The sequence below is a fragment of the Hyperolius riggenbachi genome, chromosome 8, assembly GCF_040937935.1.
Source record: "Hyperolius riggenbachi isolate aHypRig1 chromosome 8, aHypRig1.pri, whole genome shotgun sequence".
NCBI classification, from domain to species: domain Eukaryota; kingdom Metazoa; phylum Chordata; class Amphibia; order Anura; family Hyperoliidae; genus Hyperolius; species Hyperolius riggenbachi.
Window position 1 is genome coordinate 84,060,398 of NC_090653.1, and position 18,298 is coordinate 84,078,695.

At 46.4% G+C, this 18,298-nt stretch overlaps 1 protein-coding gene across 1 annotated transcript in view; it reads right to left on the bottom strand.

Moving 5' to 3' along the window:
- Positions 1-17,755: 17,755 nt before the first annotated feature.
- Positions 17,756-18,298, bottom strand: part of LOC137528991 (cytochrome P450 2G1-like) — a 69,870-nt gene continuing 69,327 nt past the window's right edge. Inside the window, exon 9 of the mRNA XM_068250839.1 lies at positions 17,756-17,994. Coding sequence (XP_068106940.1) covers positions 17,801-17,994 — 194 coding nt within the window. The 3' untranslated portion in view covers positions 17,756-17,800. The remainder of the gene's footprint in view (positions 17,995-18,298) is intronic.

An 18,298-nucleotide genomic window follows, 5' to 3' on the forward strand; every position in this document is an offset into this window, starting at 1 on the left:
CCCCTGAAATACCTTTTCTCATAATTGGATTTACCCGTATATGTAGGTCAGGGGTCACTGAGCTTACCAAGCCAATTTGAGTTCCAATAATTAGTTATAAAGGTTTTGGAATCAATAAAATGACAAATCTATGCACCTGCCTAATTTTGTTTAAACAATTATTGTGCACTTTCTGTAAATCCAGTAAACTTCATTTCACTTACAGAATTGCATTGCAAGTAGCACTTTATATAAACAGCCAACTAAAAGGAACATTTTTTAGATATAGAAGGTTTTTACAAATGCAGATGGTGTTTTGGATATCATTCATGCCCAAATCAAGGTAGGAAAATTACTACTTTTAGCAGTAACTATAAAGGAGAAGATATAAGATTAAACGTTTCTACAATTGCAACAGTATGTATATTGTATATCTTTTGGAATGCCCTTTAAAACTGCTCATAAAAGGATCCTTCCTTGTTGAAATATTGTATCATTGACCAGCTAAAACCAGATTGGAGGGGGTCAAACAAGGAAAGAGACCTGTACAAACTTGAGACAAAATGGATTTTTATTGTGGGCACTATGCAACCTAGAGGATTAAATATTGATTTTAAAATCAATTGTTTTATAGATAATTCCTAAGTGCAATAATTTCTTTGAAAACGAGATGGTGGTAGTGTGGGAATGCTGTGTAGAATTGTGATAGGACCAAATTAGCCCATAAAGGAGATGGCTATTATATTATAATATATTGTATTTTTATGCTTTGACGGTATTTGATAACCTTTAAAATTTTTTAATATTTGTGATTATTTTATTTAAACATATAAATGCACAAGGAAAACAATTGGCTCTTAGGTGCATGCAAAAAAAACTTTAAACTTTATTGTTACTACTTAATATATCAAAAAGGGATTCAAAATACATATATATTGCACAAATACAACAAACACCAAATGCAGAAAACACACCCCTTAAAAGGACTATCTGACTATGAGACCCCCTTGAACAGACCCCCAAACACCCTATGGAGGCTGCAGTCCTCCCCCTGAGACCGAGTACTGGTATTAAAGTGCACTTCTATTGATCCTGACAGGCATTAGAAATTATCTGATGATTGTTAATAGGCAGAAGATGAAAAAAGCAAGCAAGAACATGCACAAACGTTGTTGTAGCTCCAAAGTTCATTAGCAAGGCATAGATTGTACTCCATATATATCTCTCTCATAGCACTTGAGATCTCCACTCCATATACAGTTCAATCCCAGTCGCAGATTGCAACAAGCAGAGCAGGCATAGTAAGAAGCACAGTTTCTTTGCAAGCGGAGCAGATGTCATAGAAGACACAGTTTCGTATGCAGAAAAAGAAATGAGGCAGTGGAAAACCCCAGGTGCGATCAGGCCACCCACTTTCAGCTAGGCTGCTCCCGAATGCCACTAGAACGATATAAAAAAGAGAAGAGGGGCGCTCTAAGCCTTCAAGTCACAATGGAATAACCCACTTCCAGGACAGATCTCACCTATTTCCAGTTTGGCCAGCACAGCGTACTCGGCCACGATTAGCGTGTGTCCCTCTCTGCCGAGCCGGGGACCGGGCTCTCCAGATCGAATGGGGTGGATGTGACGTCACTTTCCCGCGCGCTTCCTGGAAGGTAACTATATATGGCTGTGATTGAGTGCCTGTTATAAATTTTATATATCCATATTCGGAAATATGCGTATACATATATATGTATTCTTCCAAAGATGTTGCATATTGTTACAGCCAATGGGTTTTGTGTGAGAGCATGGAAAACCCTGTATATGGATTTTATGTTTGAGAGCAGTAATAGGTTGCTTCTCTCAATCTATTTTAATGGTAGTGAAGTATCATGTCGATATAAGAATCTTACTTTTAAATCAATTCAGTATGTCTCCTATTGTTTTGGAGGTATTATGAAAGTAATTCTTTGTACAGCGTAATATCTTATTTATTTTCCCCCTCTGACCATCTATTAGGAATATTACGTCCTTTCAAACTACTATGGACATTAGGGTCTTAATCCCCGCCCCACACAGGACCGATTGGTTGATTTTTTATGAGGTCATGTATAAAATGAAACCATTTTATTAAGTACCGTATATACTCGCAAGCAAGCCGACCCGCATGTAAGCCGACCCCCCCACTTTTACCCCAAAAACAGGGAAAAATGATTGACCCTCATATAAGCCGGGGGTAGGAAACGCTGGCCGCGTGATCCCCCCAGTATGTCCCAGTATAGCTAGTATAGTGCCCAGTATTGGTAGGTAGTGCCTCAGTATAGCTAGTATAGTGCCCAGTATAGCTAGTATAGTGCCCAGTATAGGTAGGTAGTGCTCAGTATAGCTAGTAAAATGCCCCAGTATAGCTAGTATAGTGCTCAGTATAGTGCTCAGTATAGCTAGTATAGTGCTCAGTATAGTGCTCAGTATAGCTAGTATAGTGCTCAGTATAGCTAGTATAGTGCTCAGTATAGCTAGTGAAGTGCCCCAGTTTAGCTAGTATAGTGCTCAGTATAGCCAGTATAGTGCTCAGTATAGCCAGTATAGTGCTCAGTATAGCCAGTATAGTGCTCAGTATAGCCAGTATAGTGCTCAGTAGAGATGGGCCGAACCTCCGATTTTAGGTTCGCGAACCGGGTTCGCGAACTTTCGCGGAAGGTTCGGTTCGCGTTAAAGTTCGCGAACCGCAATAGACTTCAATGGAGATGCGAACTTTGAAAAAAAAAAATAATTATGCTGGCCACAAAAGTGATGGAAAAGATGTTTCAAGGGGTCTAACACCTGGAGGGGGGCATGGCGGAGTGGGATAGATGCCAAAAGTCCCCGGGAAAAATCTGGATTTGACGCAAAGCAGCGTTTTAAGGGCAGAAATCACATTGAATGCTAAATGACAGGCCTAAAGTGCTTTAAAACATCTTGCATGTGTATACATCAATCAGGTAGTGTAATTAAGGTACTGCTTCACACTGACACACCAAAATCACCGTGTAACGCACCGCAAACAGCTGTTTGTGTAGTGACGGCCGTGCTGGACTGGTGCGCACCATGGCGAGAGTGCAGGTTTTGGTGGCTTTACAGCCCATATGGTCGGCCTGGCTGATGTAGCTGAATGACAGAACAGTGACTGTCCAGCTGATCAAATTTGGTCTGACCACAATGAAGCAACGACCTTATTATCTTTTGTGTGCCCCCCCCGAGACACTCATCTAGGCGCCGGTCATTGCTTCATTGTGATACGCAAGCCCCTTCACCACGGCAAGGTAATGATCGCGAAGGGGAATGGGCGCATGTACATGCCTTTTCTTTTGTTGTTGCAGCTGCCCGCAGTGCAGCCAGAAAAATTAGGCAGTCATGTACACGCACCCGAAAAATTATTACAGCGGCCACTGCTAGCAGCGGCCTAAAAAATTCAGCAATCCGCCTGGAGTCCCGGACCCTGTTGGTGGTGGCGGAGAAGGTAGTGATAGTGAAGCGGCCTGCAGGCAGACATGCTGTGTGGAGGGACTGGGAGCGACTTAGTCTTCTTGGGGCAGGCCAGGCAGCCAGTCACACGGCGTGCAGGCAGAGATGCTGTGTGTGCGGGGACTGACTTAGTCTTGGGGCGGGCAGCAGCCCTCCGGGATCCATGCCTCATTCATTTTGAGAAAGGTGAGGTACTTAACACTTTTGTGACTTAGGCGACCTCTCTTCTCTGTGACAATGCCTCCAGCTGCGCTGAAGGTCCTTTCTGACAGGACGCTTGCGGCAGGGCAGGAGAGAAGTTGGATGGCAAATTGGGACAGCTCTGGCCACAGGTCAAGCCTGCGCACCCAGTAGTTCAAGGGTTCCTCATCGCTGTTCACAGCAGTGTCTACATCCACACTTAAGGCCAGGTAGTCGGCTACCTGCCGTTCCAGGCGTTGGTGGAGGGTGGATCCGGAAGGGCTACGGCGAGGCGTTGGACTAAAGAACGTCCGCATGTCCGACATCACCATGAGATCGCTGGAGCGTCCTGTCTTTGACTGCGTGGACACGGGAGGAGGATTAGTGGCAGTGGTACCTTGCTGGCGTTGTGCTGTCACATCACCCTTAAAGGCATTGTAAAGCATAGTTGACAGCTGGTTCTGCATGTGCTGCATCATTTCCACTTTCCGCTGAGTTGGTAACAGGTCTGCCACTTTGTGCCTGTACCGAGGGTCTAGTAGTGTGGCCACCCAGTACAGCTCATTCCCCTTGAGGTTTTTTATACGGGGGTCCCTCAACAGGCAGGACAGCATAAAAGACGACATCTGCACAAAGTCGGATCCAGTACCCTCCATCTCCTCTTGCTCTTCCTCAGTGACGTCACGTAAGTCAACCTCCTCCCCCCAGCCGCGAACAATACCACGGGAAGGTTGAGCAGCACAAGCCCCCTGCGACGCCTGCTGCGGTTGTTCTCCTGCCGCCGTCCCCTCCTCCTCCTCCTCCTCCTCCTCCCCCAAAGAAACACCTTGATCATCATCCTCTGAGTCTGAGTCGTCTTCTGCACACGACTTCTCTTCTTCCTCCTCCTCCCCCCTCTGTGCTGCCGCAGGTGTTGAAGAAACAGCTGGGTCTGATGAAAATTGGTCCCATGCCTGTTCCTGCCGTAACGGTTCCTGGTCACGCTCATTCACAGCTTCATCCGCCACTCTACGCACAGCACGCTCCAAGAAGTAAGCGTAGGGAATTAAGTCGCTGATGGTGCCCTCACTGCGGCTCACCAGGTTGGTCACCTCCTCAAACGGCCGCATGAGCCTGCATGCATTTTTCATCAGTGTCCAGTTGTCAGGCCAGAACATCCCCATCTTCCCAGACTGTTTTGTTCTACTCCAGTTGTAGAGGTACTGGGTGACGGCTTTCTTCTGTTCTAGCAGGCGGGAGAACATGAGCAGGGTCGAATTCCAGCGAGTGGGGCTATCGCAAATGAGGCGTCTCACCGGCATGTTGTTTTTACGCTGAATTTCGGCAAATCGTGCCATGGCTGTGTAAGACCGCCTCAAATGCCCACAGAACTTCCTGGCCTGCTTCAAGACATCCGCTAAGCCAGGGTACTTTGCCACAAATCTTTGCACAACTAGATTCATGACATGTGCCATGCAGGGTATGTGTGTCAGCTTCCCCATACGCAAAGCGGCAAGCAGATTGCTGCCGTTGTCGCACACCACGTTGCCTATCTCCAGGTGGTGCGGGGTCAGCCACTCATCCACCTGTTTCTTAAGAGCAGCCAGGAGAGCTGCTCCAGTGTGACTCTCCGCTTTTAGACAAGCCATGTCTAACACTGCGTGACACCGTCGTACCTGGCATGCAGCATAGGCCCTGCGGAGCTGGGGCTGTGTAGCTGGAGAGGAGAACTGCCACTCAGCCAAGGAGGAGGAGGACAGCGAAGAGCATGTAGCAGGAGGAGAGGAGGTGGCAGGAGGCCTGCCTGCAAGCCGTGGAGGTGTCACAATTTGGTCCGCTGCGCCCTGCTTGCCATCGTTCACCACCAGGTTCACCCAATGGGCTGTGTAGGTAATGTAGCGGCCCTGCCCGTGCTTGGCAGACCAGGCATCCGTGGTCAGGTGTACCCTTGACCCAACGCTCTTCGCAAGAGATGACACCACTTGCCTCTCAACTTCACGGTGCAGTTGGGGTATGGCCTTTCTGGAAAAATAAGTGCGGCCTGGCATCTTCCACTGCGGTGTTCCGATGGCCACAAATTTACGGAAGGCCTCAGAGTCCACCAGCTGGTATGGTAACAGCTGGCGAGCTAACAGTTCCGCCACGCCAGCTGTCAGACGCCGGGAAAGGGGGTGACTGGCCGAAATTGGCTTCTTCCGCTCAAACATTTCCTTCACGGACACCTGACTGCTGCTGTGGGCAGAGGAGCAGGAACCGCTCAAGGGCAGAGGCGGAGTGGAGGAGGGTGCCTGTGAAGGTGCAAGGGAGAAAGCGGCAGAAGCAGATGATGCACCTGAAGGAGGAAGAGGAGAAGGAGGGTGACTTTTCTTTTGTGTGCTGCTGCTGCTTTTGCTCAGGTGGCCTTCCCATTGCTGTTTGTGCCTTTTCTCCAGGTGCCTTCGTAAGGCACTTGTCCCTACGTGAGTGTTGGCCTTTCCACGGCTCAATTTTTGTTGGCAGAGCGAACAGATGGCTTTGGTCCGATCTGAGGCACACACATTAAAAAATTTCCACACCGCTGAGCCACCCTGGGATGTGGGCACTATGGGGACCTCAGCAGCTGATGCTGAAGGGCAAGTTGGCTGGCTGTACATAGGTGGCGATACATGGTGCCGGACACTGCCACCAGCTGTTTCTGACGAAGAGCTGCCCCAGCTTCTTTCAGCAACTTCTCTCCTCCTACTACTCTCTGACTCCCCCTCTGAACTGTCCCCCTCTTCATCTCCTCTATTGGGAACATACAGAGGATCCCTATCATCGTCATCATCGTAATCATCCTGCCCAGCTTCGCTTGCCTCAGACAAATCCAAACATGCACCATCAGTAGGTCCTTCATCCTCCTCACACGTTACATCCATAGTATTGCCGCGTAACTCAGACATATGAGCTGGTGAAAATTCATCTGGCTGTAACAACAATGGCTGTGCATCAGTGATTTCACCACTAAATAATTCTTGCGAAGTGTCAAATGCAGCGGAAGTGGTGCTAGTAGTAGCGCTGGTGGCTGAGCAAGATGAGGTGTTCTGTGTCGCTAAATACTCAACCACGTCCTGACAATCTTGGGAGGTGATGGGACGTGCCTTCTTCCGAGCACTGTACTGTGGGCCAGGTCCACACGAAATTACATTTACACGACCTCGCGCAGACCTGCCGGGTGGCCTTCCTCTGGCTCTGCCACTACCTCTTCCTCTACCTGTTTTATCCATATCGGGTATGCACGGAGTGGTATATCACACTGCGTGCACTCACGTAGGTAGGTGGGTTCACTTAACTGCACAGGTATGCGCACTGATGCGGTGGGTTCACTGAACACAACAGGTATGCAGTGGCGGGTCCACTGAACAGAACAGGTATGCAGTGGCGGGTTCACTAAACAGGTATACAGTGGCGGGTCCACTGAACAGCACAGGTATGCAGTGGCGGGTTCACAGCACAGGTATGCAGTGGTGGGTTAACAGCACAGGTATGGTGGGTTAACAGCACAGGTATGCAGTGGCGGGTCCACTGAACAAAACAGGTATGCAGTGGCGGGTTCACTAAACAGGTATACAGTGGCGGGTCCACTGAACAGAACAGGTATGCAGTGGCGGGTTCACTGAACAGAACAGGTATGCAGTGGCGGGTTCACTAAACAGGTATACAGTGGCGGGTCCACTGAACAGCACAGGTATGCAGTGGCGGGTTCACAGCACAGGTATGCAGTGGTGGGTTAACAGCACAGGTATGGTGGGTTAACAGCACAGGTATGCAGTGGCGGGTCCACTGAACAGAACAGGTATGCAGTGGCGGGTTCACTAAACAGGTATGCAGTGGCGGGTCCACTGAACAAAACAGGTATGCAGTGGCGGGTTCACAGCACAGGTATGCAGTGGTGGGTTAACAGCACAGGTATGGTGGGTTAACAGCACAGGTATGCAGTGGCGGGTCCACTGAACAGAACAGGTATGCAGTGGCGGGTTCACTAAACAGGTATGCAGTGGCGGGTCCACTGAACAAAACAGGTATGCAGTGGCGGGTTCACTAAACAGGTATACAGTGGCGGGTCCACTGAACAGAACAGGTATGCAGTGGCGGGTTCACTAAACAGGTATACAGTGGCGGGTCCACTGAACAGCACAGGTATGCAGTGGCGGGTTCACAGCACAGGTATGCAGTGGTGGGTTAACAGCACAGGTATGGTGGGTTAACAGCACAGGTATGCAGTGGCGGGTCCACTGAACAGAACAGGTATGCAGTGGCGGGTTCACTAAACAGGTATGCAGTGGCGGGTCCACTGAACAGAACAGGTATGCAGTGGCGGGTTCACTAAACAGGTATACAGTGGCGGGTCCACTGAACAGAACAGGTATGCAGTGGCGGGTCCACTGAACAGAACAGGTATGCAGTGGCGGGTTCACTAAACAGGTATACAGTGGCGGGTCCACTGAACAGAACAGGTATGCAGTGGCGGGTCCACTGAACAGAACAGGTATGCAGTGGCGGGTTCACTAAACAGGTATACAGTGGCGGGTCCACTGAACAGCACAGGTATGCAGTGGCGGGTTCACAGCACAGGTATGCAGTGGTGGGTTAACAGCACAGGTATGGTGGGTTAACAGCACAGGTATGCAGTGGTGGGTCCACTGAACAAAACAGGTATGCAGTGGCGGGTTCACTAAACAGGTATACAGTGGCGGGTCCACTGAACAGAACAGGTATGCAGTGGCGGGTTCACTAAACAGGTATACAGTGGCGGGTCCACTGAACAGCACAGGTATGCAGTGGCGGGTTCACAGCACAGGTATGCAGTGGTGGGTTAACAGCACAGGTATGGTGGGTTAACAGCACAGGTATGCAGTGGCAGGTCCACTGAACAGAACAGGTATGCAGTGGCGGGTTCACTAAACAGGTATGCAGTGGCGGGTCCACTGAACAGAACAGGTATGCAGTGGCGGGTTCACTAAACAGGTATACAGTGGCGGGACCACTGAACAGAACAGGTATGCAGTGGCGGGTCCACTGAACAGAACAGGTATGCAGTGGCGGGTTCACTAAACAGGTATACAGTGGCGGGTCCACTGAACAGCACAGGTATGCAGTGGCGGGTTCACAGCACAGGTATGCAGTGGTGGGTTAACAGCACAGGTATGCAGTGGTGGGTTAACAACAGCACAGGTATGCAGTGGTGGGTTAACAGCACAGGTATGCAGTGGTGGGTTAACAGCACAGGTATGCAGTGGTGGGTTAACAGCACAGGTATGCAGCCAGCCCAGGAACAAGTTAAGCCTAACTAATCTTTCCCTGAGAGACAGTCTGCAGCAGCTCGCCCTACTCTCACTAATGCAGGCACACGAGTGGCCGTAATGGCCGCCGCTGCCTGCCTTATATAAGGGGGGGTGGGGCTCCAGGGGCTAGTGTAGCCTAATTGGCTACACTGGGCCTGCTGACTGTGATGTAGAGGGTCAAAGTTGACCCTCAAGGTGCATTATGGGGCGAACCGAACTTCCGCAAAAGTTCGCCTGCGGGACGCGAACGCGAACCACTGAAGTTCGCGTGGAACCGTTCGCAGGCGAACCGTTCGGCCCATCTCTAGTGCTCAGTATAGCTAGTGAAGTGCCCCAGTTTAGCTAGTATAGTGCTCAGTATAGCTAGTATAGTGCTCAGTATAGCTAGTATAGTGCTCAGTATAGCCAGTATAGTGCCCCATTATAGCTAGTATAGTGCCCCATTATAGCTAGTATAGTGCCCCAGTATAGCTTGTATAGTGCCCCAGTATAGTCAGTATAGTGCCCTAGTATAGCTTGTATAGTGCCCCAGTATAGCTTGTATAGTGCCCAATATAGCTAGCATAGTGCCCCATATAGCTAGCATAGTGCCCCAGTATGGGTAGGTGGGTGGGTAGGTGCTGTCCCTCCCCGCTCCCCCCGCGGCCGCCGCTGCTATTACCTTAGGCGGCGCCGCTTCCTCTATCCCCGTCCTCCTCCGGTAACTACTAATTCACAGCAGCGCGCCCCTCGCTGCTGTGATGACGCAGGAAACCATAGAGAGCGGTTCCCATAGTAACGGCCGCTCTCTATGGTTTCCTGCGTCATCACAGCAGCGAGGGGCGCGCTGCTGTGAATTAGTTACCGGAGGAGGACCGGGATAGAGGAAGCGGCGCCGCCTAAGGTAATAGCAGCGGCGGCCGCGGGGGGAGCGGGGAGGGACAGCACCTACCCACCCACCCACCCACCCATGACTCGCAAGCAAGCCGACCCCCCAACTTTTGGCCCACTTTTGAGGGGTCAAAAATTCGGCTTGCTTGCGAGTATATACGGTATATAAGACTTGAAAAAGCGGAGGCTGATCCTCCGTGAAACGCGTTGTCAGTTTTAATAAAAATACTATAGTCCTAATTGCTTTTATGGTGGTTTTCTGTACCAGACCACCTCTTCCCCTAACACATAGACGCCGCCCGCAGTGTTACTGTGATGCGATCGTGCGTCCTTGTTTCTATAGTTACCTTCCTGGAAGCGCGCGGGAGAGTGACGTCACATCCGCCCCATTCCATCTGGAGAGCCCGGTCCCCGGCTCGGCAGAGTGGGACACACGCTAATCGTGGCCGAGTACGCTGTGCTGGCCAAACTGGAAATAGGTGAGATCTGTCCTGGAAGTGGGTTATTCCATTGTGACTTGAAGGCTTAGTTTCTTATGATGACTGGGTCTGGTAACTATAATATGATCCGTGATATGGCTATATGAACTGGCATATACTTTGATGGTGGCATGAGACTTTGAAGTCATTTATAGTAGAAGGCACCACTTGGGACTGCGAGTGAGTCCCCTCTGCAGAGGCGGGACAAGGTCCTCCAGCACCCAAGGCTGAGACACCAAAGTGCGCCCCTCCATTACTCTCACTCCAGCGGTCACACACTGATTGCTATTAGACTAAGAGGGTCACAGGGCCCACAACACCATAATCTCTAGTTATCTGGCTTGCAGTCACAGCCATGTATCCCGTTTTCTTATTTCTTTCTGCTTCAAACACAATTGGGAATGACAGCTGAATGAATTGTGCACCCCCTCCCACACTGCGCCCTGAGGCTGGAGCCTCTTCAGCCTCTGCCTCGGCCCTGCCCTGCCCCTCTGCATATTTTTTCATGTCTCTGCATAAGAAACTGTGTCTTCTATGACATCTGCTCCGCTTGCAAAGAAACTGTGCTTCTTACTATGCCTGCTCTGCTTGTTGCAATCTGCGACTGGGATTGAACTGTATATGGAGTGGAGATCTCAAGTGCTATGAGAGAGATATATATGGAGTACAATCTATGCCTTGCTAATCAACTTTGGAGCTACAACAACGTTTGTGCATGTTCTTGCTTGCTTTTTTTCATCTTCTGCCTATTAACAATCATCAGATGATTTCTAATGCCTGTCAGGATCAATAGAAGTGCACTTTAATACCAGTACTCGGTCTCAGGGGGAGGACTGCAGCCTCCATAGGGTGTTTGGGGGTCTGTTCAAGGGGGTCTCATAGTCAGATAGTCCTTTTAAGGGGTGTGTTTTCTGCATTTGGTGTTTGTTGTGTTTGTGCAATATATATGTATTTTGAATCCCTTTTTGATATATTAAGTAGTAACAATAAAGTTTAAAGTTTTTTTTGCATGCACCTAAGAGCCAATTGTTTTCCTTGTGTATTTATATATAGAATTTTGTTGGCATGGTGCATGCATAGAACATTGTGTAGCATTTGATTCATATATGGTTTATCCATGTGTTCGGCTTTTTTGCATAGCCATCCTTTTTCCTGTAATTTACAATATTTCATTTAAACATTTATGGCCCGCATGCACATTAGGCATCGCTGACGTCTTATCAATTAATTTATTTTCTGAATAGATGCGATGATTACATCACATCCTGTGTTAATTTTTTTGAATGGATGCGACAATAACTTCGCACCCTTTGCCAATACTAACATATGACGGGAGTGTTATAGAACTACATCTCCCATCATTCAGCTTGTCTATCTGCCCTTGTGACGTGAAGTAGCCAATCAGAGACTCTGGGGAATGCCTACAACTCCTAGAGCCTCTCACACTGACATACATGACCCTAATGCACCAATCAGCATGCGGCTAATACGGAAGTGAAGTAAATACCTGTTTAAGCCTGTGGCGGTCCCGTTAATCTTACTGTGAGTACAAATACCTATATATTTGTTTTTAGCTCAGTCTCCAGTGTTCCCTGATGATGGCGGAAGGCCTAAACCGGTCGGAATTGGAGACTGGGCATTTGTTCTGAATGGTGATTGTTCTCCCTTTGTGTATGGGTGATACACTATATGCGCTTTATCTACTAAAGGTCCCTGTCAAAAGGACCCTGGAAGTAAGTCATTCTATATGAGTTTTTTAATGGAATCTGAATAAATTATTGCTTTTATGAATGAAAAGTGACCTCTGGCATATTGTCTTTGGGTGACGGTCACTGTGACGTAACACTGTTGAGCACTATGGTGATACTACAGATACCCAACTGACCACCAATCGCTGTGGATTTGTTCTTATGCAGTGGTGTAGAGTCATGTTTTGATCTCTTAATTGCAGAAATCCAATTACATTCCTAAATTTGTGGAATAAGGTGCTTTAAAACTTCCGGTGTGCGTACAGGTAGTGTAAGGGTTATGCCCGGTTCACACTGACTCAGATGAAACGCCACATTTAACGCACCACAAATAACCACAAAGAGCTTTAGTGATAATGTCAGGTGAGCAACTCATTGTTTTTACTAGTTGACACCTCCAGGACATAAATGTTAGTCCTCTCGGCTGCAGTCTTTGTGTAGTGGTGTGTAGTGGTCACCGCGCTTGTGCGCACATTCACGGAAGTGCAGACGATGCAGCCCCCCGAATTGTGCCCCCTTCCCCTCACCCCCTGGACTCAAGAAACCTTACTCTTTAGGGGCAGTTGCACAGCTACAGGTCACAAGTAGATCTGCTTACTTACTAGTGTCCAGCCACTCATCCAGGAGGAAGCAGGGACCATGGAAACACACAGGCAAAGAGAACCCGGAAAGACGACTCCTCCATGGGTGCCACGCACTGACAGCCTGCAGTACCGCTACAGGTCATTAGGTGCCATCACACAGTGGTGACGTGATGATAACTTGATGTCAGATGCAGGCAGTCCAGGAGGAGTCAGGGAAGGGGATTGCTCTGGTAATCTTCTTTCTTCTTCGATTCGGCTGCACCACGTGTCACCGGCTCCCTAGCGGTTATGTCCTTATGCCTGTGCCCCCCTTCTTCTACTTGCCGGTCTGTGCCCAAGAAACGGCCCTGTCCTAGCGGCTGTTTTGCGCTAAAAATGCGCTTCTATGGAGGCTAGGAATTAAGAATCAGAATTAAGTAGCTAGAGGTGCCCCTGACTAAAGGGAGATCACGTCAGTGGATTACTGAGAGCAGGATGAATAACTTCATTTACGCTCTGCCCTTTACTCTGCATAGGTATGGACAGAGTAGCTTGGGAAGGGGAATGAGACGCCTTTCCACCATTAGGTGCCTGTAGGCACGTGCCTACATTGCCTTATGGTAAATCCGGCCCTGGTTCTAATCATTTTTAAAAGGAATGAGGTGGTAATGCTGATTCACCAACCAGTCAGCAGCGCAATATGTTTTGTAGCTTGATTGTTTTAGCGTGCTACTCATTGGGTTCAACTCCCTTGTCTCGCTTATATATATTCCAGTCAGCTGCATGGGCACACTGATCTTGCTTCCAATTGGCTGTTAAAAATTGTAACACCAGGGACCATATGCATTTCACTAATTTTTTCCTTCGTTTTGTCCGAGTTATTATTTTCACACATTGTCAATAACATGCATTTTATGCCCCCAGCAAGCAAGACAATACACAACATCATTTTGATAGTACTTTTTCTACTACTTTTAGTACTTTGTCAATAGCAAAATACTGAAAAGTTATTTTAAAGTGAACCTCCGGACTAAAAATCTACTCAGCAGCACTGAAAAGGCCTGGTGTTTCTTTCACAGTTTCACAGCATCAGAACTTTGTTTCTCTTATACAAGCCTCATTTTTAGCTGCACAGAAGAAAACTGCCCGGGCAGTTTTCCCCTTATGCTGTGCAAAGCATGATGGGATTTCTGATGTTATTGTTCTCGTTCTGCTGTTTTGGTGCAATTTTTTTTTTTTACATTTTGAATTTGACATTTGAAGCCTAGCGTGTCCAGCTGGGAGGGGTAATCAGGACACAGGACAGTTGGAACTGTGTCTCCTGCTCCCTGTCACCTCCTTTCAACCAAAAAGATGGCTGCCCCCATGACAAAGATGGCAGCCCCCATGAATCACAAACATTTGCCTGTTCTTTTAAAACAGGGTGGGTAAAAGATTATATTACCTATCTATTCTAATTAACATAACTAATGTAACTTAATAACAGTATGTTTGTTTAGGCTGAAGTTCCCCTTTAAAGAGAAGATGAAAAATTATCACCTAGGCGAAAACTTATATGGGCCCATGGGCCATTTGCAATTTATTTTTTCTCCTGAGGTATCTCCTAGGACAGTGTTTCTCAACATTTTATTGGTATGTACCCCTTTTAAAACCCAGTACAATCCAAGTACCCCCGGCATAGTAAACATTATCACAAGTACCCCTTGACAAATATATATTTAATTGTAGTACTTGATAATTGGTTCTCAACTATTTCCAAGTATTTATTATTGCTTTTAATCAGCTAGAATACTAATTTGGTTTTGTTTAAATAAGATTTATCATTTTCTAAGACTCTAAAGTTGTTATTCTTGGTTAAGTATATGAAGCCTGAGTACCCCCTGAAACCGTCAAAAGTACCCCCTGGGGTACGCGTACCACATGTTGAGAACCTAGGTCCTAGGAGATGATTCTCATATGCCCTTTAAAATTACTTTTAACCATGTTATGATTAAAAAAGTTCCTAAAAGTTGGTGAAAAAGTACTATCAAAATTATTTTGAGTATTTTATTGCTTGCTGGTGGATTAAAAGGCATTTTATGACAAGGTGCCTTATGCAATTCACTTACTTTTTCTCCTCAGAGAGAATTTTTCTTCTTCTGTTTAATAACCTTTCAGCACCCTGCACTTGAAAAAAAGTACCAAAAAGTAGGTGAAAAGTACAATTAAAATTATTTTGAGTATTTTCATGCTTGCTGGTGATTTAATAGGCATTTTATTGACAAGTTGTAAAAGTATCACCTAGGAGAAAACTCAAGAGAAAAAGTGAATTGCATATACATGGCCCTTATTCTATTCACTTTTTCTCCTGTGTTTTCTCCTAGGAGATCATTTTTCATCTCTTTAAATAGCTTTTCAACACTCTGCAATTAAAAAGTATCAAAGTAGGTAAAAAATTAATATAAACATTATTTTGAGTATTATCTTTTTTTGCTTGCTGGTGGCTTAAAAAAAGGCATTTTATTGACAACAAGGTGGGAACGTATAGCCTAGGATAGTGATGGCTAACCCTGGCACTCCAGCTGTGGTGGAACTACAAGTCCCATGAGGCATTGCAATACTCTGACAGCTCTAAGCATAACTCAGGGAGGCAGAGGCCTGATGGGACTTGTAGTTTTGTCACAGCTGGAGTTCCAAGGTTAGCCATCATTGGCCTAGGAGAAAACTCAGGAGAAAAAGTGAACTGAATAGGGGCCCATGATGTTTTCAGCAAGCAGTGGTAAACCAAATTTCTCCTTACAGTGTAAAGTTGCATATGCATGTTCTAACAAGAATCTAGCATGTGTATAGCTGCCCTGATACATCACTGAAGTATTCAGAGTACCTGATCATCTTGGCTGAGTGCATGGTTCCCCTCCTTACCCCACCCACCAGAAGTCATTCCATTGTGTGCCACTCCACCACATTCCTTCCCTCCAAAGCAATAGAACATGTCACTGGCAGAGTCTCCCAAGCTGGACAGGTCAAAAGTGATGTTCCATAGAAAAGCTAAATTGTTCCAAACCCAATGAACAAGGAAGCCACATGGGGTAACGATGGTTAGATAGAAAAAAAATTGCAAGAATCGTTCAGGATGCCAAGGCCCTTCATGGACTATAGTGCCAAGTAATAAGGAAGTACTTCCGTTTTAGAAATGCACAATTGTACTTGGAGTTCATTAACAACCAATTCTTAACATCTCTAGTCCACGGAATCTCCCCTACCATCTTCTGGGTTATTTCACCCAAGCAGCCATAGACTTGCAGCTTAAATGTTTGCAGAGGTATGGCCAGCAAGCGCTTATATCCAAATTTCCATCTCTGAGTTACTGCTTAGACTCCCAAGACTCATTTCTTTATTTGGCAAAGCACTAAGTAATGTAGTGGGTTTCCATGGATATGTGATGATGCTCCAATTCTTGGCCAGAAAGACAATCTGACGTTTCAGATTTTTGCCCAAGAACTGTTGATCATCATCAGGCATATCTGGGTATAACTGTTGCTTTTAAGACTGATGAAGTAGGATCTTCTGTCCACCCTTTGTCAATTTTCTATGATTATTGAAACAGTATGATGTTACACTACAATTAAGAATGAAATGGAAGCACTTACACGTCTATAAGTTTTAGATAAAGCATTTTCCCTAGCTCTGGTTGAAGCAAAACAGACCATTAAAAAATATATCTATATCTTCTCAACTTTTGCACCAGGGCTCATATGCAATTCACTTTTTAACCTGAGTTTTCAAGTAGGTGATATTTTTAAACTTGTCAATAAAATGCTTTTTAAAGGGACTCCGAGCAGTGCAGAAACTATGGAACGATGCATATAATTTTAAAGCTCTCTTTCTCCTCTTTCCAATGATATATAAACCACCACCCTACGTCTTTTAGTTTTCGCTATTTTCGCGATTGAAATTGCCGCGGCCGCGATTTCGATCGCGAAAATAGAGAAAACTAAAAGGTGTAGGGCAACGAGGTGTCGTCAGAAAGAGGAGAAAGAGAGCTTTAAAATGATATCCATCAAGCCATAGTTATATTGTATTACACAGGACGACACTTTCCCCAGTGTCAGCAGCTCCATTCTGCTGAATGCAGCTGCTGACTTTGACAAAAAGTCGCCCTGTGTAATACAATATAACTATGGCTTGATGGATATCATTTTAAAGCTCTCTTTCTCCTCTTTCTGACGACACCTAAATCGTTGCCCTACGCCTTTTAGTTTTCTCTATTTTCGCGATTGAAATCGCGGCCGCGGCAATTTCAATCGCGAAAATAGCGAAAACTAAAAGGCGTAGGGTGGCGGTTTATATATCATTGGAAAGAGGAGAAAGAGAGCTTTAAAATGATATGCATCTTTCCATAGTTTCTGCACTGCTCGGAGTCCCTTTAAGCCATCAGAAAGTGAGAAAATTATCTCCTAGGAGAAAACTCAGGTGAAAAAGTGAATTGCATATGGCCCCAGGAGTCTAAAAGAGGTGCAAAGTTAAAGTACCCCTGAAATCGAGGAAGAAAAATTAAATGAAACCCATTGGGCCCCACGTGTCCTGAAGAGGCGTGTGATACACGTGAAACAGCTGTAGACTGAGGGGCGCCTTTTGTACCTGTAACATGTGGCGTGAATAAAGAGAAGATTTGTTGGAGTGCCGGAGTCTGTTTGAATTCTTGTGGGAAGATCCCATGGTGGACTAGATTACCTCCCCCTAATTATCCTGATGGTGCTTGTTATTATTGGGGTCCCTCCGGTCCCTGGTCCTGTAAGTAATTGACTGGATGCCTCTGTCTAATACTTTTCTGTAAGCTCCCCCAAGCGGGGCCACATGATACTGAACAGCACCGAAGCGATTTCCAAACCCCACATGTACAGTGAAAATAAGCGCTCATACACAAGCTCGTATTCAGAATTGCTTGAATGAACTTCTTGGAGGGCGGGTGGGGATATAAAAGGACTGGGTACGGGAAACTGAAGGGACTAGGAGACAGACGACACAAAACACCATCTGGAGACTCTGAAGGAGGTAATCTAGCCCGACAAGGGTTTTATTCAATAATTTCCCGCCCAACTCAGGGGTACAGTACATGAACATCCCTCTGAAAAGCACAGCATTGCATCACACTACGTGACTACGACAAATGAAAGACTCGAGCAACATGCAGCAAAAATGCCTGATGTTCCACAATTCAAACAAACAATCTTCTACAGTGATACAGCTCGAGGGATGAAGGATATCTTATATGACATGGGGGCATTAGCGAAGCCTGTCCTTCTTGGTTTGATGTCTTCTTCTGTGAATTCAGTCTCGGAGGTTAGTGTGAAGTTCTTCAAGATGATTGCTAGGTAGATAAAGATCTCCATGCGGGCCAGACTTTCTCCAGAGCACACTCGCTTACCTAAGAAGAGAAATAACCCTTTAAAGGATTTTGTTTATTTTCATTTACATTTGCTCAGAGTAATTAAGAAACTCGACATTTGTAATGCATGCAAATTATACAAGTACTAACTAGTTTGTAGTACATTAACTGACTGAGTCTGTGGCAGTCATCAGTCTTCTGTGTGTGTCTCTGCAAGTGTGTATAGAAAACAAGGACATTCCATCCAAAGGTACTAATCACAGCCAGAGATATGAGTGATACCTGGAGTGCAAAGTATTGAACCTGTGTGCGCACATCCATGCATGTACAATGGCTTAACAAT